This window comes from Centruroides vittatus, unplaced genomic scaffold (assembly GCF_030686945.1).
Source record: "Centruroides vittatus isolate TY-2023 unplaced genomic scaffold, ASM3068694v2 contig_459, whole genome shotgun sequence".
NCBI classification, from domain to species: Eukaryota; Metazoa; Arthropoda; class Arachnida; order Scorpiones; family Buthidae; genus Centruroides; species Centruroides vittatus.
Window position 1 is genome coordinate 2,327,934 of NW_027122255.1, and position 23,940 is coordinate 2,351,873.

The window sequence follows — 23,940 nt, forward strand, 5'->3', positions numbered from 1 at the left end:
AAACATCTTGGGCTTTGATTACTTTTCCACTTTTAGATGTTCCCAAAAAGGTGGCAGTATAATGGTTATCTTCTCTAATCAATTAAAAGTTCAAAAACTTTATGAATACCAAGATGCCATACTAGCAATTAAAGTGAATCATTTTCGATGCATAATTGTAACTGTTTATGCTCCACACTCCAAGAGTATCAATATCTTCATTAATATGGAATGCTTTCTATCCACCCTCCAAATACCAAGACACTTTGATGTTAACTTTAACTTAACAAATGTCAACTGGGCCTTAGCTCCATCATAATCATAAATAGATAACTCCGAGTAATTCTTTTTAAACAATATTTATTATTACTTTAACTGTAATTAACATGTAAACTTTCCAACCTGAGACAGTGCCTTTCTCAACTTAGTGTTCGCATATCAATCTCAAATCTCTAATTTTCCTATTACCAGTTTTAAATCTGACCATTATGCAATTCAAATTATTCTTAACAAAATTCACACCTTCATCCCATATAACATTCATACTATTTCAATTCCTAATTGGTCAGCAGTTAAATGGTCTTCATTGTCTAAATATTAATTAAATCAGATATTAACTCTCATAGTTTGGACATTATAATTTTTTTGTAAAGATAAAATTACTACAAAACATGACATTTTCAAAATAAAGATTTATTCTATTGATGGAATTATAATTAATGGATACTGCTAAAACTATTGTCTTAAGCTATATTGAGTATTCTGATAGTAGTTTTCTTCTAAAAATCAATGAACTGAAAACATCAAGAATCTTTTATAATCTTTTATTTTGAAATTATTCACATACTATTAATACTAGGGATATGGATTTGATATGCAAATTTTTTCTCTCATCACCTTTTTGTAGCATGAATACTGAATTCTTATTTACATACAAACTGTAAAGAGACACATACGTAAAGAAAAAGGAGGATAGTTTGTAAAGATAATATAATTTTAAGACTTCATTTAAGTAATAATAATAATGCAATTGAGTGACCTCAATTTGTATTATAACTGAATTTTATGAGTAATTTTAAAGTATTCACTTTATAATTCCTCATAAACAGAAGTATATATAATTGAAAATGAATTGTAAGAGTACTTTACAATTCATTTTCAATTATATACACTTCTAGAAGCATAAGAATACTTATTTTACACAATAAAAATGCTTTAATTTTCTTTGATCCTGCTTTTTTTTTGTTATAAAATGTCTTCATTCTTTTTTACTTATCACTTATTTATTTTTTAAATTATTAACAAAATAATTTTAAAAATTTTATAACAATCTTACATTTAGAATTATGTTTCAATTACATTTTAAAATCAAAATTTTTTAATTGTTTAAAAGAATAGCAAAAAATAATAGTTTTAATTTAATTTTTTTCACCTTAAAGTATGTTTCATAAACATTAAATAATTTTATTTCAATTTACCTTGCCTAATGCATTCTTCATTTAAATTATAGTAACCGAGGCGACAAACACACAAATTATTATTACGAGAACACACTGCTTTATTACTGACACCAAAACACTGTTCATCTTGTTCACAAGAATCATACATTCTTGATGCTGTTATAAAAAAAAAAAAAAAATTATAAATATACTACATATCTTTTATATTTGAAAATTTTTGAGAATTTTATTTTATTGTAAAATAAAACAAAGAAGCCAATTCAATTCAATTTTCAATTAATTATTATTCACAATTAATATAATAGAAGAATATATAAAAAGTTTAATATAAATAGGAATAAATTCAAAATAAGGTGTTCAAAATTAAAGCAACAAACACAAAACCAGTGTAAAATCAGCACCATGAAATGTGAGAGTAGCTGAAACTTAGGTCATACATAAATCAGCAAAGTGCCATCCTATCATACATGTGTCATGCAAGTGACACACTAGCAACACACCTGTGTGATAAAACGTAATGAACCATATATACAGGGTGGGCCAGTGAAAACGAAACGGCAGAGTGTTCGTGTTCGTCCAAGCAAAGCGCTCGGACAGGTCGATTTTACTCTCGAGGGGACATCTTTTGCAATAAAGTTTTTGCGATTCTGAATACAACAGACAACAAAAAATTTTAAAAACTCATTTATTTTGTATTAACTAAACAAACATTTATTTCGAAAAAAATGTTTGTTTAGTTAATATTCAGAATCGCAAAAACTTTATTGCAAAAGATGTCCCCTCGAGAGTAAAATCGACCTGTCCGAGCGCTTTGCTTGGACGAACACGAACACTCTGCCGTTTCGTTTTCGCTGGCCCACCCTGTATATATGTATACAGCTAAATTGTTTCTGACAATCAATCATGCTAGAACTACTAACAGTGAAAAAAGTGTTCCTGATACACTAGTGGCTTATCAGGAAAGAAGGCATTTGAATGATTCATTACAATACAGGGCCATTCATTTATACATCTTTGCCATGTACAGTACATTTGTGTGTATTGCTTTAATTTTGGACATAATATATTACAGTATATATTTATTCAAATATAGATTTAATGAAGATAAACTGTAGCCCAAATTATATGTAGATCAAACAGATGGAACTTATACCATTTTTAACCTATAATTTAATTCAACTACAAAAAACTCTGTGTTAAAGATAGAAGCTACCATCAACTTATTATAAATTTAATAATTAGAATTAAGAGATATTTCAGAAATATCTGAATAAATGAGCAACTCAAACCAGGACTTAAACCTACAACATTGACAATCCAGAAAGATATCATCAGTTATGCTATCTGGACCAGTTGTGAAGGTTCTTAGTAGATATTCAAGTGGCATGAACATACTAAAGGTGCCATAAGTATGCACAAACTTGTTCAGTGAATAAAATTTCACTGAACAGCAATGCAATTTATATAGCATGAACCAAATAATTCCAGATTAAGACCTCTGATTTTGTCTCCATATATACATATATGACATGTAAAAGTGCACCAATTTCATTTATTTTTAAAGAAATTAAACAATTATTAGAGTATTAAAATTCATAGCCAAATGATCATCTTAAATACTCAGGCTATAAATCTACTAATTTTAATAATTAATACTAAGTAATTTGCTACTAGAGGTAGACATTAGGTGCCATCTCTTATCTAAATTAATAATTATACTTTAAATAATTTATTAAATAATTTAGAATCATCTGGAAAAGAACTAATCCAGGGCAGAGTTTGTGGGTTGAGAAAAAAAATGTAGGCCAATGTTATTTAAAATTCACTTTCTTGAGAAAACTAACTTGACAACAGTCAAGCATATCTTCATTATGGTAAATCTGTGGCCAAGTGTTACTTGAAACACATTGACTGTATAGTTTATGCAATTCAGAGAATCTGTGAGAGAATTAGATATGAATTTTACCTCAAAAATGAATATCTGAGATCCCAGACAGAAATCAAATTTTATGTTAATGATGAGTATCCAGTGGGATAGTTAAACTCTCACCTTTCAAAATTAAAACGAAGTGAGAGTTAAAGTCTCACTAAAACAATAAAAGTTCTTTCCAAACAAAAAGAAAACAAAAGGCTGAAATTACAAGGGAGAATTTCAAAGTTTGGAGGAATTTTAGCCAATCCAGATCAGGTTAAGTGTCCATAATGACCTCTCCTGCACTCAACCGGCCATCACAAACCCTGGCGATATTTAAATTATTTAATTAATTGTAATTATTAAATTTATTAAGAGATGGTGCCTAACATCTACCTCTAATGCCAAATTGTCTATTAATTATTATTATTATAGCCATTTCTCACCCGATTATATTCGGCTTTGGTTGGTGGATAGCTTTACATGTATCGGGTGTAGTAAAGATGTTTGATTATTTATATACACCTTGCCAGGGTTTGCGATGGCCGGTTGAGTGCCTTGGGTTGCACGTTGTGGACGATGAATTCATCCCCAGCCGGCGTTGTAATAACCGTCGATGGTTATAGCTTATATATGCTGGAAGAGGAGATTGAGCCGAAGGTCCGGGTAATGTAACTGGTAACGTGTCTGCACGGATAGCAGAAGTTGCGGGTTTGAGTCCCGTTTCGGGCCGATTCTTTTCTTCCAATAATACTAAATTGTTATTTAATTAATTGTAATTATTAAATTTATTAAGAGATGGTGCCTAACGTCTACCTCTAATGCCAAATTGTCTATTAATTATTAATATTATAGCCATTTCTCGGCCGATTATATTCGGCTTTGGTTGGTGGATAATATAGAAAATTTTGTACAAATATTTTTTATATTTCATTAAATGGGAAAAAGTGAATGGTAAGCCTGTCTCAGTGTGTAAATCACATCCACACTTGACTGTCTCAACCATGTGTGGTGTGATTTACTCAACCATCCCGACAATCGCACACAGTCAGCAAGCCTTACATATCTAACAAATTTGAAGATCTTAGTGAAGTGTTCTGCATGAATACAGATATATCAAAAATTAACCAATCTTTCATTGCCTCCAATGCCAATAGTGACATGTTGGGGATCACGGACTTTCCACTGTGAAAACTTTTGATAAATTTCAACTTTTCTGAATGCTTAGCATTCAGAAAAGTTGAAATTTATAGCTAGCATGATCTCCAGAGTAAACTGTTCTCAGTTTATACTTACAAGTTCCTAGTGAAAGCTGTGACTAAACTTGAAGAGCAAGGTCTAAAAAAAGGGAAAGCAATGGAATATTGTTAATGAAGTTAATGAACAACTTGAAAGGATTTGCAAAAGCTGCTGACAAATCTTAGCAAAAATCCTGATCTCGTGGAAACTGCTACATAAAGTGAGCTCCTATATAGACTACTCACCAAATTATCTCCTCTCATATCAGTAGATGTAGGAAGATACTTTTCATTATATAAGATTTTTGGAAGAAAAGAAAATGCATTTTATTATGCAATCAATTAAGAAACAATTTCATTCACTACAGGTTTCTCACATAGGTTTAGCAATCTGCTAAAAATAATGGCTGAAAAATTTTTTTCACTTATGTTTAATTTAAATCTCTTAATACTGTACAATTTCAATACAAATCTCATAGTATACAAATTACTGCATTATTTAAACAAATGTTAAATAATTAAATAAACATGCACCTTTTCTAGCACCCTTTTCTATTTTTTTGGCACCTTCTTTCCAACTTTTTTTAGCAATTTTTTACACCAAAATTCCTCTCCTTACTAATTAGTTTGTCAAGGACATTAACAGTCTCACTTTAATATAGGATTTTATTAAGATAAGCTTTTATTTCTGTTAATATCAGAAAATTTATTTAAAATAAATAAATAAAGCTAAGTTTAATGTATATGATGTGAAGTCATAATGTAGTAAAAACTGAAGAATCATTAAATTCTTTGAATATATAAGTTGAGAGTAATGGTGATGTGTTTGCAACACCATAAGAGTTATTACAGGTCTAATAAAAATACTAAATTTTAAAATAAAATACAAAAGAATATTTTAAACGTTATGTTGAGCTAAGATTCTATCATGTAAAATAAATTTTTTCTGCATTTTTTAATATTAGCCAAAATTGAGTACTGTGTAAATTGTAGGTTGGCATAATGCAAAAACATTTATTAAAAATATTCAGTAAATACTTCATATGCCAGATGCACAGATTCTTTTAAACAAATGATAACACATTCATTTAAAAGCTTTTGCAATATAAGTGCTTTATATGTTACTAAAATTACTGTTGGTACTTTAATTTTAATTCTGTACATTGCTATCAATTTTAAAATTACTATTGTTTTTACATTACAACTTTTTCTTAAAGAGAAAATAATAAATATTATCATTATTTTACCTTTTCTGTAACATTTCCCTCTTTCCTGTTCAGTTGGCTTTATATATATATAATTTATACTACAATCACAGAAACCACCTCGACAAATCATATTTCTGTCAGTTGCTTGACATTCTTCATTAGTCTCACACTTATCACGGTAAGATGCTATTGAAATGATTGAAATTCATTAAAACAATATTGACACAAATCTTATTAATTAAAATAAACTAATTTTTAATAAGTTATTGATAGTTTTGTTTCCAAAACATAAAAAACATAATTGATTTCAAACAAATACCTTAGTAATAGATAGAGCCAGTAATAAGGAAGAAATTAACAATGAAATAAAATAAGTAAACTTTAAATTAGCACCAAAGTACGAAAAAAATCTCTACTAAATTAAAACGTCTAAATTCCCCAAAAGATCAGCAATCAATATCCGAAACTAAAAACATTGTATATCAGATTCCTTGTACTTGCAGTAATAAAAAATATTACATAGGCGAAACCAAGAGGAAAATGAAAGTCAGTTTAAAAAAACATATTGCAGACCTTAAATATAATAGAATTAACTCTGCTTTTCACAACCACTGTACGTTAAATGACTGCAACATAGCTAAGAATAACGTAAAAATCCTTTGTAGAGAAAAAGAAACATATAATCACAAATTTAAAGAAAGTATAGAGATTCTTAAAAACAAAAAATGCATAAATAAAAATTTAAGTATAAAAATAAATGAAAATTGGCTTGAAATATTGTAAATCAAATTTATTAAAAAAGAATTTCTAAACATTGAATTTTTAACTCAACTAAGTAATAATTGGTCACGAGGTGGCGTATCCACCATGTAAGAATATGGAAATTAGTACAGTTCTGCGCAATAAAATTGAAATGTAATATAAAAAAGACAAAACAGCATTTGAAAACCTGTTTGTGTGATAAAACTTCTTGGATGTTGATACAAAAGAATAACCAGAAAATAATATAAAGGGAATATGTACTAGTGACTAGTCTATTAAATTTACCAAGAAAGTACACCGTTTTCGTAAGCTGCCTCAATCCTAGAGAACTAGTTATAATTAAATAAATTAAAGTGAAAAAGAAAACAACAAGGTAGGTTACATTTATAATTCAAGAATTGTCAACGAATTTAATTCAATAGCCTTGTAATCTTAGTTTTATTGGTTTTCGGAATGGGAAGAATCGACGAGTCCATACTACTTCACGGAAAATAGATGTCAGTGTGTAAGGGATCCCTTTGAGTGTGCGGTACGAAATACTATAAAACACATGAAGGTATGTCTCATATACCTATAAAGAATTTTGTTGATTAACACGGAAACTAATAAAAATTTTATTAAATAACTAGAAAATGATTAAAACTGACCATCCGTTACATGAAAATGTGAAAAAATTTTTATGGAGATTTTTTATAAAGAATTTAAGGAAAGGGTATTTAAGATTTTGGAAATTAGTGATCTCAAGGTATGTTCAGTACAACTGTAAAAAAATTTTATATATGTATATTAGTATTTGTAATTCGTATGTATTATGCAATTTTAGTTGGCTGAGGAGGGGCCTTACAAAAGCCCGAAACATATAAAAAAGAACAGGTACATGTATCAACTAAATAGAATAAACTTAAGGTGAAGATTGCCAAGTGTTTGTGTGTTTGCACTATATAGTGTTTAAGAGACCATAAAATACGTTATTAATTCTGTATTCTGTATCTTACAGATACAATACTGAAATATTAAATAAAATACAGGGTGGGCCAGCGAAAACGAAACGGCAGAGTGTTCGTGTTCGTCCAAGCAAAGCGCTCGGACAGGTCGATTTTACTCTCGAGGGGACATCTTTTGCAATAAAGTTTTTGCGATTCTGAATATTAACTAAACAATCATTTTTTTCGAAATAAATGCTTTTTTAGTTAATACAAAATAAATGAGTTTTTAAAATTTTTTGTTGTCTGTTGTATTCAAAATCGCAAAAACTTTATTGCAAAAGATGTCCCCTCGAGAGTAAAATCGACCTGTCCGAGCGCTTTGCTTGGATGAACACGAACACTCTGCCGTTTCGTTTTCGCTGGCCCACCCTGTATAATAAATTATATTTTTAATTAATCAGAACTATATCAGAACTACAAATATCAAAGCTCAACAACAGTCTCTACTCCTATCTAAGGCTGTTCAAATGCTACCATATTGCAATTACCCTATCTCTGATCATCAACCTTGTAAACAAGGTTATCCCCAGGGTACATTTGGTGTCGTCTGTTTCCTCCATGGATAGCCATGCAGATATTAATATCTACACAGATAGGTCCAAAAGCCCCCTTCATGTCTGCTCAAGTATGTGTATCTTCCTCCAAACTGACATATTTTGCCCAAAATATCTTAGAAGATACAGATACCCCCACATATCAAGCTGAAGAAGATGCTGTCTACCAAGGTGTTCAGTGAGCCACTTCACTACCAAACAAAACTCTATCTATCAACATTTATAGTGATTCTTAGTCTGTCCTAAAAGCTCTATTAAATCCCAATTGCAATAGCAATAAAATCACATATATCCAGCACCATATTAAAAACCTTGTAAATAAGATAACTTTTATGTTTGTTTGTGGCCATACTGGCATACTAGGAAATGAAAAAGCCAACTTTGAGGCTAAGTCAGCTGCAAAGGACTTGGATTACACTCACATCCCTCTCTCGTGTAGCAGTCTTAAAAATTATATTTATGACAATGTGCTATGCAAAAGTGGAATCAACAGTAGTTGAGCAGTAAAACTGGTAGAATAAGAAGACTTTTTTTTCCTAGTATTGAATGCAGGTTCTCATCACCACTTAGAGATTTAACGTTTGCTACTGCTCAAACTATTTACTGAGCATGTATAACCGGGCAGAAACTGCCTCTTGCTTTTGCTCTACAAAAAACCTAGACACTCGTCGACCATATGATCTATCATTGTCCAATTTACGATCAAGATAGATTTATTCTGAAATTAGAAATCTTTACGCTTGGTTTCAGGTGGCCATGTCCACTCGACATGCTTGTTCAGAAGCCACTGTTTGATGCTTTTTACAATTATGTTCAAAAAATATGGAAGATAAGATTATTTATAATTTCTAATTTCTAGTTTTACATTTTAGTTTTCACTAAAAACTCAATACTAATTTTATGTTTACTTTGTATTATGTATTTTAGTTTATGTATTCTTAGTGTTATACACCCATAGGAGTGGTGAACTTATTCAAATAAAAAAAAAAAACGAGAGAGAAACAACTACACGGCCTTTCTCCCATAAAAAATGTGTAGAGAATGAGTCTGCTAGCGTTATTATTCTATCACATCACACGAGACAATGAGCATTCTTAATAGAAACTGCCAAATTAAAGCCAAATACAAAACTCCACCACTCGACGAGATCAAAAAATAAAAATAAGAATATTACGTAAGACGAGATCTATTACCCCCTACCCCTGAGTAAGAAATCGCAAAAATCCTTGACCCCCACCCACCTCAAAATACCTTACGTAATTTATGGACGGCCTCTTGTGCTTTTGCAACATCCATTTTTTAATATCTAAAGCATATAATTTCTTATACTCCATCACAATAAAAAGTATGGCAATTTTTTCAAGTAATATAGCTTATCATTTGCTCATTTTTTCCTAATAAAATAAGTAATTATTTATTGTGACATTGTCACAATGCTGGGCTTGCAATTTTCATCACAATTCTCTCAAATTTAGCAGTGTCATGCCCCTGTACATCATACTTTCCTGTTAACAATGAAGTCATACTGGTCATCTATCTATGTTTAAGAGAAAATTTTTGAATTGAAATAATGTGACTTCTGGTCCAAACCAGAAGTTCATATATAGTTAATCAGGGTCTCCTGCCCCTAAACTTTCCATATCTGGTCTCAACTTTCATCTATCTAACTTCTATCTAACTCCATTCTCAAGATTAAGGAAGGACAGATAGATAGACAAATGCCAGTGGAAATTTATAGGTTTACAATTTTTGAAAATTGCAGAAAAAAATTAAAAGCATTACAAAAAGGATTACAGCAAATTTTCTCCAAAAAAATATTTCTTCCTTTATAGTAACTTGGTCTTCCATCTTATTCTGTTTAAACTGAAGAGTTGGGTATTGCATTGTCCTTCTATCCTGTTATATCTTTCTGGGCAATCTCACAGTTGAGAAATGTTAGCTATATTTTCTAAAATTTTGCTACAACTCTTAGTAAAATTAGCTAAAGTGCTTCAGAAAATTTTTACCAGCTTAAACTCTCTGTATGTATACACACACACACACACACACACACACACACACACACAGTGTGTGTATGTGTGTGAATAAGTTCAAACAAAATGCAATTTTTTTTTAATTTATTAATATTTTATGATTTAATTTAAAGAAAAAGGTACTGAACATTCTCTTGTGTTATAATTGCTACAATTATTAATTATTATTCAGAAATATAATAACTGGGATGATAAACAATTCTAAAGTGTACAAAAAAAATTTCAGATTCATCAACAATAATACATCTGAAATATTTATAAAAATAAGATAGATTCATAAAATAAATACTACTGTAACTGTACATCAATATTTTAAATGACATACCTATTTCGTAACACTTTCCAAGAATCCAATGAGATTTCCAATGCAGTCTAAATTGATATAAATTTATATATATGTTTTTGTTATCACAGTCACATTTATTATCAATGCATCTCATTTTAGTTTCATTTCTTAAGCAATCAAAATCATCTTCGCAAATCATTCCTTTCGTCACTAATAAAAAATATTACGTTAATATTAATTATGAAAGTTTATTAAAAATTCATATAGGCCTAGGTTAATTAATTAGAAAAACTCATTTTTTCAATTTTATAAATCATATATCTTTAACTCAAAAAAAGTATATAATAATTAATAAAATTATTTCTAAATTTCATTTTTTTTATTTTAATTAGTTGAAACAATATTTTATATTTAATATAATACCTTAACTATTATATTTTAAGGAGATAAACTTTTCTTTATAATATTCAAATAGATAATTGTTACCATTTTTATTCAGACAGGTAACTTTATTTTCTTTTATATATATTTCATACTTTTCTTGGCATCTACACTTTCCTGAAGAGCATTCACTATTCTTAACTTGGCATTCCTCAGAAGATAAGCAAGGTTTGAAAAGTGATTTACCTAATAAAATAATAATAATAACAAATATTAATAATTTTTATATCAATTGCTTATTTTCTAATAAATAATAGTTTCTAACAAAAAAAAAAAAATTGATTACTGTATAAACAAAGTGAAATATTTTCCTCTTAATCTTGAAGACAAGGCAAAATAATTTTGCAAATATTTTATAAATTAATAAATAATCTTACTCAATCTGACCTTTAATGCTAGAAAGTGTGGAGGAAAGAAAAAAGTTGATCCAGAATCAATGAATGAATTCTGACAATGAAAGATAATGTCAATTATCAAATGCATTACTAACTCATTAGTATAGCTACAGAACATAAAATGTAGGCAAAATTAAAGTTCATTTCTTCTGATTTTACCCATATTTTATGTTCCTTGATAGAAGATGATTCAAAGTTATGATAAAATAGTTTTTATTGAGTATTATAAACACAAAATTCTACAAAAAGAAAAAAGGAGAAAAAATCTTAATAAACAAAACATTGAATACCTTTAAGCTTAAAAATGGCTCACCTTCAGAAACTTTTCAGTTTATATTTCAGTTTCCTTGTAATAAAAATTTTAAAAAGTTCTTGACGAAAAGCCATTTTTAAACTTGAATTCAAACATTTCATTTAAGATTTCTTTCTCTATTAAAGCAGTTTTTTTCCTTTTGTTTTTAAATTGAGTTGTTATTTTTTATTTATAATTTAAATACACTATAATAAAAATTACTTAAAATTAATTGTTAACATGCAAATTTTTAAATGCAAACATTTATAAAAATTCAAATTTTAATTTACTTACTTTATACAAGATGATAAAGAAATTTCTCAACACTCAAAGAACACAAAGAGATAAATACTAAGACTTTTTATGGTTAAAAAGAAAAACAACAAAGAATACAGATTCTACACCTTTTCAATTTCAATTTCAGAAGAAGTAAATTTTGTTATATTTAATTACAACAAAACTTAATTCTCAGGACTGGCATTTGAAGTAAAGTTAACTATGCAATTACATTTCAAAAAATTATCATTGCTTAAAATTGATGTTAATTTAAGTATCTAAAAATAAGTTACTTTTTCTGAAATCAAACTTACATTAAATAGATCACACTGACTTTATGACTTCAGCAATCAAAGTTGAGAAACACTCGGAAACATTGAAAATGTTTCCGAGTGTTTCTCGGAATTGAAGTTGAGAAACGCGTTTCTCAATCTTCAATTTGTCAACTTTCTCAATTTGTTTCTCAACTTGCGTTTCTCGAAACATTGAAGTTGAGAAACACTCGGAAACATTGAAAATGTTTCCGAGTGTTTCTCAACTTCAAACAAACAAACAAAGTTGAGAAACACTCGAAAACATTTTCAATGTTTCCGAGTGTTTCTCAACTTTGATTGCTGAAGTCATAAAGTCAGTGTGATCTATTTAATGTAAGTTTGATTTCAGAAAAAGTAACTTATTTTTAGATACTTAAATTAACATCAATTTTAAGCAATGATAATTTTAAGCAATGATACTTAAATTAACATCAATTTTAAGCAATGATAATGATATGAAGTTGAGAAACACTCGGAAACATTTTCAATGTTTCCGAGTGTTTCTCAACTTCAAACAAATATATATTTTACAATTTTATTGTAAAATGTATATTTTAAAACTATCTTTCAACATTAATGGTTTTTAAAAGATTTACACACTGGAAGAAAAGTCTAACTCTTACTCCAATTTAAAGAGGTATGTTGGAATTCGAACTTGATAAAATGTCAAATGAAAATACAAAGAAAAATTTGGTTATCTTGAACTTTCCATCTAAAACTTTGGATGTGTTAGAAGAATTTAAAAAATTTATTAACAATGTTTTAGATCTTAACAATACAATAATTGAGGGTCTTGTACTGTTTAAAAATAAATATAACAAGCAAATTATAAAAGTCATAATGGAATCGGTTAAAGACAGAAACATAATCCTTAAAAAATTCTGGGCAGCGAGACCGAAAATGGAAGACGAGATGAGAAAAATAATAATAACATCAGATCTATGTTTAAGGTCCAGAATCAGAAGGAAACAGTTAATAAATAAGATTAAGACAGAAAAAACAGAAAAGAATGGAATTTTAATAAGAGATGACTATTACATAAAAGATAATCTAATGTATACCCTTGATACTAACACAAGAGAGATTATACAATTGAATTATTTTTTGGGAATAAACATAAATCAAGCTTCGAAACAGCAATGATCAACTTCAATTTGAAGCAGGACATTGACAAAAGTAAGATCAATGTACTAAACAACAATGGTGAAAATAATAATAATGAAGTTGACCTAGTATTGGTAAACAGAATAACTAAAGATAATGAGAAGATACTGTCGGAAAAAGACGGTTATGACCTGTTAGTAAGTTTTTGGAATGTTCAGGGTTTGAGAGGAAAGCTTCAGAATTATTTGGTGAGAGAGTTCTTAGATTCTAACGATATAATTGGAATCACAGAAACTTGGATGTTAAACTTAAGTGCAGCGGAAAAAATATTCTCTCACAAAATCACAGTATCATAAATAGTTATGCTATTTATTAATCAGCTATGCCTCACACTATCACAGTATTATAAATAGCTATGCTCAACGTAAGAGTAAATTTGGTCATCCTGCACGAGGGATCTCGATGCTAATTAAGAAAAGTTTGGGGGATATACTCTACCAATATAGTTCAGAGTACTTTGTTGTTGCAATTATCAATGTTGAGAGTAATATTAAATTAAGATGGAACTCCTTATATCTGGGGCTAATAGTGATGTATCTGCCACCAGCATTGGATAAGAGAAGTGTTTTACGTGTAATTCATAACCATACAGAAAGATGGTCCTTTTTGGCCCCAGCAATGGATAATTGGTGGAGATTTTAACGCTCGAATTGGAGAAAACACTGACACCGAATTTTCTCAGATTTTTGACAATATTAGTAGCAGAAGAACATCCAAGGATAAACTTCTAAATAAGGATGGTAAAGTACTTCTAGATTTTGTACAAAGTAGTCAATTATTAATTTTGAACGGCAGACTAAAGGGAGATATTCCGGCGGAATTTACTTTTGTCTCCCCTAATGGTAAATCGACGGTCGACTACGTTATTTGCTCTGAATGCATGATAGATTACTGTGAGTCTCTGTCAGTCCTGGAGATCGATTTATCGGATCACTTTCCGACCCAATTGGTGTTGAAATACTACAAAGATTTGAGAAGAGAGAAAAGAATCGAAAAAGAACCTCATACATTGAGTACTTACTATAAATTGTCTTACAATAAACAGAAATTGTTAAATGAGTTCCAAAATATAATTGAAGATATGTTAATTTTAGAGGAAGATAACCAGCCAATTACTAATTATCTGAGACTTACAAAAAAATTAGAAGAATACAGATTTGGGAAATGCTTAAATCTCTATAAGCAAATATATAAATGTGAATGGTATGACAATACATGTTATATCCAAAAAATTAAAAAACAAAAAAGTTTAAAAGTTTTTAGAAAAACTAATTCAAAAGAATCCTTAACGAAATACTTACAAAATAAAAGAACATATATAAATTTAATTAAAGCAAAAAAGAACAAATATTTTTCTAATATTAGCAAGATACTAACAGAATCAAGAGATACCAGAGTTTTTTGGTCAATAATTAACGGATTTCGTAAAAAGAAAACAGACTATAGTGCATATACAAGGATAGAATACGATAAGTGGATTAAATATTTTCAAGAATTTTCCGAAAACTATTTGTTAATCGTTGATCAAACTCAAATGGAATATAAGTTATCACTAGTAACGAATCATTCAGAATTATTTAAGGTGGAGGAAGTTCAGAATCGGATTAAAAAACTAAAAGTCAAATCAACACCAGGACCAGATATGATACCCAATTCGCTTATTAAATTATTTCCTCTGGAGCTCATCACTTATCTGACCAAACAATTCAACGAATTCTATAATCAAGGTATAATTCCAGATAAATGGAACGAATTAATTTTCACAATGATATATAAAAAAGGCAAAAGAGTTGAACCTTCAAACTACAGACCTATTGCATTGTTATCGAACTTTCGGAAAATATTTACATCAATTCTAGCGGACAAATTTAATACCTGGACAGCCACAAATAACTATAGGAACACTACGCAATTTGCCTTTGTGGATAGAGGAGGGAATCAAATTGCACTATTCGTTTTACTGGCTTTACTTCAAATACAACTAATCAAGAAAAGACATAAAGTCTTTGCTCTTTTCTTGGATCTAGAAAAAGCGTATGATTCGATTAGCATAAATGATCTGGAGAAAAAATTGATAAAACACAAAGCAGACGACCACTTGATTAAAGTGATAGGTTTGATGTTTGGGAGATATGAGACGATCATTAAACAAGATAATAAGGTTTGGCCACCATTCATAACTTATAGAGGTTTATTACAGGGAGACCCTCTATCGCCGTACCTTTTTAACTTTTATCTATTTGACTTAAACAAATTGTGAGGACCACCACCGCCCTCCAAAAACATCTATATATATATATACATTGTAAACTTATTTGTAACTTTTGTTTATTTACTTTATATCCTTTTTATTATGTATTCACATGAACCTTAATTGTATCATGGATAACAACCGAAGATGGTAAGAGGAAATCTTCCTATTCTACCAATCTAGGGACCCCCCCCTTTTTTATATCAAGTAAGTAGAATAAAACGGTTTATCATTCAAAATATCACAACATGCCAGAGAAAAGATGAAAAGCAACCAAATAAACATTGCATTCGACAATGTCTACATGAAGAACTTAGTCAAAGCAATCAACAAACAATGACTAAGAGCAAAGATGAATCATGACAACTCAAAGATGACTATGAAAGCCTGATGCCATCACAAAATAAGAAGACACTAACTCAAAGATGACTCTATGATAGTCAGAACAATCAACAAACAATGACTAAGAGCAAAGATGAGTCATGACAACTCAAAGATGACTATGAAAGCTTGATATCATCACAGAATAAGAAGACTCAGAGATGACTCTATGAAAGCTCAACGTCATAAGAAAAACACTGCCAATGAATCATCACCGGATGATGAACTTTCTTAGGCTGAAAAGGTTTAAAAAGCAGAGCTCCAGTCAGAGAAAGTCAGTCAGAGAAAGCCAGCCAGGACAGGAGAGTCGAGAAAGAAGGGCAGTCAGAGAAAGCCAGCAGAGAAGGGCAGTCGAGAAAGAAGGCAGTCAGAGAAAGCCAGCCAGGACAGGAGAGTCGAGAAAGAAGGGCAGTCAGAGAAAGCCAGCAGAGAAGGAGAGTCAGAGAAAGCCAGCAGAGAAGGACAGTCGAGAAAGAAGGCAGTCAGAGTGAGGACACGGTCCCGTTAGAAGGACAGCTAGCAGGAAACAGCGAAATAGCCAGCAATTGTGGATACAGTTCCAACCCGAGAAAGAGTGACTTAAGAGAAGACAACTCAAAACGAGCAAGAACCAGACGAAGTGCAGTGAACACCGGAAACCTCCGCAGTCTTGGCCGTCAAGTCAACGTCACAAGAGAAGACATCTTGTTATCTGGTATGTTGTGAGTCGCGAAATACCCCCCTATTAGGTACCCCCCTCGTTGAATAGAAAAGAATAGGCAAATTTCCAAAAAATCGGTTTTTATAACTCTGTTCTAAACTTTCGTTTATGTTAATAAATGTCCTTAAATTGGTTAAATCTGACTCTGCATTCTTCCTCCTGAGAGACTCATTCCTGGACTTCAGAGTGACTCTTACCCTCGCGCCTTAATCATCTTTTTTATCTCAAACGGTGGTGTGTCCGACAAAACACACCTGGTGGCAGGACTCTACCTAGAAAAGTACGTAATAAACCTTTTACGGCCCGATCCCCACAAAATGTTTTCTAAGAGACGAAGACGGCATCCAAATAGATAATCAAATCATTCATTCAATCTCATATGCAGATGACATTGTATTAGTTGCTCCAACGGCTGCTTCACTTCGTAGGAAAATTCAACAAATAACTGAATATTTGGAAAATTTAAAAGTTAAAATAAATCCCAAAAAATCAGTTATAATGATTTTTCGTAACGGTAGTAACTTACCCAAAAAGCATATGTGTTTTTATATCAAGAAAGAAGAAGTGAAAATTGTCAATGAAGTCAAATTCTTGGGAATAACATTCACGCCTAATTTATCATTTGATAAACAATATAAAAGTTCAATAACAAAGGCAAAAAATTTAATAAATAATCTGATAGTGTTATTCTGTAAAGCTAAGATCAGGAATCTGAAAACTCATTTTCAACTATTTAATTCAATTATCATTAACTCGATGTGCTACGCATCTCCTATCTGGTCTGCAGGTAAATTCAATGAATTCGAAAAAATACAAAATATTTTTATCCGCAAAATTTTCCAATTAGAATATAATATACCAGGCTGCGCTCTAAGAATGGAACTAAGTAGATTTAAACTAAACACTATATTAATAAAAAGGTACATAAAATTTTTACAAAAAATTAAAAACGCTGATGACCTAACTACAAAATTATTGAATGTGTTATATCATAAATCCAAGACCACAGATTTAAAACGAAATTGGATAGTTAGTCTCTCGAGGATATTTAACACATACGGATTTTCCATGAGTCTATTTATGGATCAGCCATACATCAGTGAGCAACATAATAAACTATTAATACAAAGAGTGATGGAAAACTCTATTGTCCAAGATATTGACGACATACAGAATCGAAATAATACAAGCTGGTATAAAATAATTTTAAATTATCCATCAAATAATAGCTATATGTTGACGAATCTCTCATTTAATGTTAAAAAATTTTTTATACAGCTAAGACTAAATAAAAACTGGATAAATTTAAACAATAAATTCTTGGACTATTCTCATACCAAATGCCCAAGTTGTAGTAAGACATTATCTAAATTTCATATTCTCTGTGAAAACTGCAGCAAAACCTGTAACATTCAACAATCAGACATTGGTCGACTAACTGACTGCTCTAATGAAACGGAGATGTACAAGTTTCTTGATACAGCAAACATCAATACTATCTTTAAATTATATAATTATACGAAGCAACTCACGAATAATCATTGTAGTGTTAATTACTAACTAATGTACTACACATTTGATAACTAACGTTTATTATATATAGGAAAATTCTAATGTGGGTGGTCAATTATCCCGTATAAGTTAATCACGTCCTTGTAACAGGCGAAGGCCTTATACGATTAATAAACTTTGATTGATTGATTGATTAATGGTTTTTAAATTGAGAAAAACAACAAACTTGTTAAGATAAATTATGTATTCTTTGCTACTTTTGTTAACTTTAAAATTATCACCACCTATGTTAACAATAAGAATAGGGACATTTAACATTTAAATTCAAAATTATATTTGGTGTTTTAAAAGCACACTGTAGTAATTACACAAGAAAATGTATAATTATTTATTGGTCACCTATCTGACTATATACTTCAGAATATAATATGGAATACACCCAAACTGATAAGTTGAAAGTGGTTGCAGTTGGAAGTTTCTTTGATTACATTATTGTGCTAAAGGCTTAATTTCAGAGAAAATGCTTACATTTGATCCTATTCATGAAAAGTTTGACCTTTTATAAAGATGGTGTCATTAGAGATGGTTGCAATTGAAGGTTTTAAATGTAAGTACATAACTTTTTAAAAAATTTCACAACTGAACAAAAATTCTTTTGAACTGTTTCTTTTTTAAACATATAAAAATTTTAAAATTTTAACTGAACTTATTTTATGTTCAATTTTTCTCATATTAATTCATCCAATTATCAACTATTTTAATATTTTTAAATTTCTTAGTAAAAAAAAAGCATTCAAAACCTTTCAGAAATAAATGGGAATAAGGAATAAGGGCCATAAATATAATTTAAATTATAAATATTTACCATATTTTTTCAATTCTAAGACAAAATTAGATTTCAAAATCATGGTCTAAGATTATTTTTATGGAAGAAACATTTAAGATAACAAAACTTGATAAAGTTGACTAAGCAAAAAGTTACAGACAAAATAAAAGTGCTATGTACAGGTAATTTTTGGCAGTGCCATTTTCATGTTTTTCTGCATACACAATAACTTCTTTTTTAATGCTGCATTATAATTTATATTTTCAAGAGAGTTGGCATTAATATTCAATATTTATAGAAGACATGATTCTTATTTATCAAATAACACAGAGGTACTGTTTTCTTCTGGATTTAAGCTATATATGCATTTTGAGCATAGGTCTTTTTAATCCTTCACTTCACTTCAGTATACAGCTAAACCAGATGATTTTTTATGTATACATTAAAAAAAAAAAATACAAATATTAATAAGAAATTACACAAAAAAATCATTTATACTAATTGAGAATGGAAAGTGTAATTTTCATGTAAAAACATTTGAAACACTATATATCTGTTCATAACTCTAATATTATTTTTCCTCCTCAGATCAAGTAACAGTGCCATTTGTCCCATAATTTCTTGTTAATTGATTTTTGTATTTTTAAAAAAAATATATATATAGATTAAGAAAATCAGATAATAATAATATATTGTTATCTGATTTAGTTATACACTGAGGAGAAATAAGCATTAAAAATGGCCTAAGATGCATATATAGCCTAAATAAAGATTCCAGAAGGAAACTGCTGTGTGTTGTTAGACAAATAGGAATAGCATCTTCATTTTATAAAAACTGCAATGTAACATTCCCATGAAGACATTTACAACCAGGGTGCCATAACAACACATCAGGTTATTGTTATACATAGTGCTGAGCAGTGCCATAACATTTCTTACGTAATATTACTAAAAGAACAATAATTCTACATTGATAAAGTAGAGGTGCCTCAAGAAAAAAATTATCAAGTTGCACTGCCACTATTAAAAAAAGCAGCCTAAAAAGAAAGGTTGGGTCATCAAATGTTTGTATTCTGAAACACTAGAAGTAAATAAATGATGGTTCCTAGTGTGGATGGACTGTCTTCAAATTAATTTTCATAAAATTGTCATACAACGAAATTGTACAATTAAAAAAGAAAAAACTGTTTTAGACATTTAAAAGGTGTTTAAATCAAATGCTCATTATGAGCAATGCCACTTTAAACTGATGTGACTGTTGAACAGTATGGCCAAATATGCCTATTATGAAGTATAATGCATAATATATTCAAAATAACTGCTGATTTTTGTTCTAGACTGTACATATATATTTTAATATGAATGATGTCCCTATATCTATTTTAGGCAGGCAGTAATAAGTAAAAAGTAGAGAAAAATATGGTAATTAGAATCAAGAAAATATGGTATTTATAAATGTTGATGGAAATTTTTGCTAAGTATCATAAACATAAAAATTTTGATGTTAATTTTACTCTAATAAATTTCCTGGACATTGAAGTTTAAACTCTTTCAAATCAAGATTAAAAATTAAAGTAAAACTTACCCTTCAAACAAAATTTACTCTTTAATACATATCCAGTTTTGCATTGACAAGTGTTATTGATGCAAATAGCTGGATGATCACAAATAACTGGATGCTTACAAATATCTCCTTCCTTCAACACTAAATTATTAAAATTATATTTTAATAACTTTGAAAATAATTCTAATTTAATGTAATTCATTATTTAATAAACAAAGAAAAAATATTTTTACACAGATAAAAATAACTTTTATATGCAACATTTAAAAAAATACTATAAATTTAAAAAAGGAAATCTTTTAAAAGTAAAAGCGACATTTCACAGTTACAAGAATTTATCAGAACATTAGTATTTTTTTTTTTTTAAAGTATTCTTGACCAGTCTTTGCAGGCTTTATGACCATTCTGATAGCTAAAACTTCTAAAAATTTTTGAAGACTTCAATTATATCAAAATTTGATTAAATTAATTTAAAAATCACACACACACATTGAAATAAACCAAAATAAAATGTTTTTTAAACGTTCAGATTGATTACATAATTCAAATATATAGCATCAAAATTTATGTAATGTTCAAGATATAATTTCAAAATATGTAAAATACTTAAAAATATCCAAATAAATAATAAATTAATTTCATGTAAATTATCCTCCATAACTTAAATTATCCTTAATGCAAGTTTCTGTCGGTGGAGTCTAGTTCAAAAATGGCGTGCCATGCTTTTGATAGTGTGTTCGTTTCCTTGAAGTTAATAGCAACTCCCTTTTAAACTGCTCGGTAGATCTCAAGCAATTTGAGGTATTTGAGTTATGCCTTATCCAACACTTTGTGTAACAATTTAGTGTTCTGTAGTTCAATGTGAACTTCCTAGTTACCTGCATATGTCACTAACGCCATAGTAGTCAGCTTTTTTCTTATGGAATATTCATGTTCTTTCATCCTCATGGCAAGACCTCTTGCTGTTGCTCCAATGTATGTTAATAAGCGGTTAACTCGGTCGTTGTGAAGAGGTACTGCATAAACCCATGGAGAGTATGAGTCATCTATATGGTTTTTATTATTTCTGATGAGAGAGAAGATTGTTGGAGAGTGTCAATATGCTACATGCACTTTAGTGGTCCTTGCAATTTCTCTATATATATATTAGAAAGTGTTTCATTGTATGTGATAACCTTCACTCATTCATCTTGTAGAATAGTTCTCTGCCTCTTATTTATATCCTGTTTTATGAGATGTTTGACCAAAGAGGATGGGATATCCATGTTTCTAGGGCCTTGATCCACAACAATTCATTTTTTTTTCCTTTGCTCCAAACAATATGTGTGGGCCCTTTTTACCAAAGATCGAAAAGCGGCGACTTTGTAACCATAAGGGTCATGTGAATGGTTAGGTATAAATAAAGGTGTATATGACTCCTTACAGAAAACACTGGTGGATAGATGACCATGCTTCATAGTGATGTTGATATCCAAAAAATGTACAGTTGTACGACTCTCTTGTTTAACTATCAATGACAGGCCATTGGGGTTATTGTTAAAATACTTACATGTCGAGTCAAGGTTAGGTACAGTACTTTGTTCCATATTATGAGAATGTCATCAATGTACCTGAAATACAATGCTATGTCCTCTTGAAATTTAGGTAATATGGCATTATCGTATTTTCTGACCACTAATTCACAGAGCTTTCCTGATATTGGGCTATCCATAGATACACCCCTCGTATGTAGGTAGCTGACCTCTTCATATTCGAAGAAGGACGAGTGTACCATCAAGTGCGTTAGATCTAACACATCAGGTAGATATCTATAAGTGCTCTCCAACTTCATCAGAAGAAGATCTTTCAGCTTGCAGAAACTAGGTTCCAGTTTTATAGATGGGAACAATGTTTGATGGTCACATACTGTAAAATACACCACCGATGACTTATTAAGATCTCTTAATTTTTGAAGTACTTGTTCTGGATTGGTGACAGTGTATGTGTGCTCCTTTATATTGCTAGTGATGTATTTGTTAAGTAGTCTCTCCATTTTAATAGTGGGAGAAGTAGTTTTATCCACAAATTAATTTATTATTTATTTGGATATTTTAAAATATTTTACATATTTTGAAATTATATCCCGAACATTACATAAATTTTGATGCTATGTATTCAAATTATGTAATCAATCCGAACTTTTAAAAAACATTTTATTTTACTGGCCATTTGTTCAATATCGTTGAGACCTGAGAATGTCTATTTCACATAGACAAAAACGTTTGTAAGAATTTTTCTTTTTTTGTGACATGAACTGGTAATGGTTTGGTGAGTGGTATATTTATAAATAATTTGAATTTCTTGTGGTGAAATTTTACTAATACATAGTGGCATTCTTAAAATATACAACCTAAAGAACATTGGTTCACTTATAAAGATTTCAATAAAGACTTATAAAGAGAAAGGTTTGTGACTTGTTTGTATTCTTCCTCAATACAGTTTCCAGACACTAATCAGATCTATTAACATTCATGTTTTTATCCATTAGAATCATGTAAAAAGTTTATAACAAAAGTTTTTACAACTTGCTGAATTTGAAGCAAACATTCAAGCATAAATTATAGCCATTTATGAAAATAAATTCAAATATCTTACAATAAACTTATAAAATATGCTTAGCATAATTGACTGTAGAAAGAGCTGGTCTTGTCACTTTCAGACTTCTACAGCATCTCCAAGTACACTTCTAAAGACATTATTTTGTGCTCTAAAAGTCATGATAGCACTAAAACACAAAACAGACTAAAACAATTAAATTAAAAAAAACAAAGAACTTTAAAATATGAATGAATGAAAATATGAAAAAATAGATGAATTTGAAACAAGGATCGAATAACATCAATAATATCAGAAAGACACAGTATAGTCAGCACAACTATAGTTGGCATTTGGGTTTGTCTATATGTGTGTCTTTACAGGAAAATAGAATTGTTTATGAATGCACATATAAGTCCTTGGGTTTCACTTTGTCAATTAAAAATTCTTGATTACAAATTAACAAATAAAAAGACATTGTCCTATAAATCTCCCCTATAACACACAAAAAATGAACCATTCCTAAAGCCAACTCTAGTTGTTCCAATTATACTCTAAATCAGGGGTGAGCAACCTTTTTAATCAACGGGCCAATTTAAATTTTAAAATTTTTTGGCAGGCCGCACATAAAGTAATACTTATTAATAATTTACAAAACTTTATTTATAATAAACATTAGAATAAAAAAATATAAAATTTTAAAAAAAGTAAAGATTTCATATACAAATTTTAATGCAAAATAAAAACAAACAAGAAAAGAACAGAAAAACAAATTTACTTGAAATTTTTAATGAGAAATTTGGCACTGTTTTTTCGATACAAGCTGATCAAT

General features: G+C 29.6%; 1 protein-coding gene across 1 annotated transcript in view; it reads right to left on the reverse strand.

Moving 5' to 3' along the window:
- The window catches only part of LOC136977471 (prion-like-(Q/N-rich) domain-bearing protein 25), a 41,119-nt gene that overhangs the window by 5,770 nt on the left and 11,409 nt on the right, over nucleotides 1-23,940 (reverse strand). The window contains exons 2-6 of the mRNA XM_067272966.1: nucleotides 20,556-20,675; nucleotides 10,905-11,045; nucleotides 10,458-10,628; nucleotides 5,837-5,983; nucleotides 1,458-1,595 (exon numbers count right to left, since the gene is read on the reverse strand). Of these exons, the coding sequence (XP_067129067.1) occupies nucleotides 1,458-1,595; nucleotides 5,837-5,983; nucleotides 10,458-10,628; nucleotides 10,905-11,045; nucleotides 20,556-20,675 (717 nt within the window). The remainder of the gene's footprint in view (nucleotides 1-1,457; nucleotides 1,596-5,836; nucleotides 5,984-10,457; nucleotides 10,629-10,904; nucleotides 11,046-20,555; nucleotides 20,676-23,940) is intronic.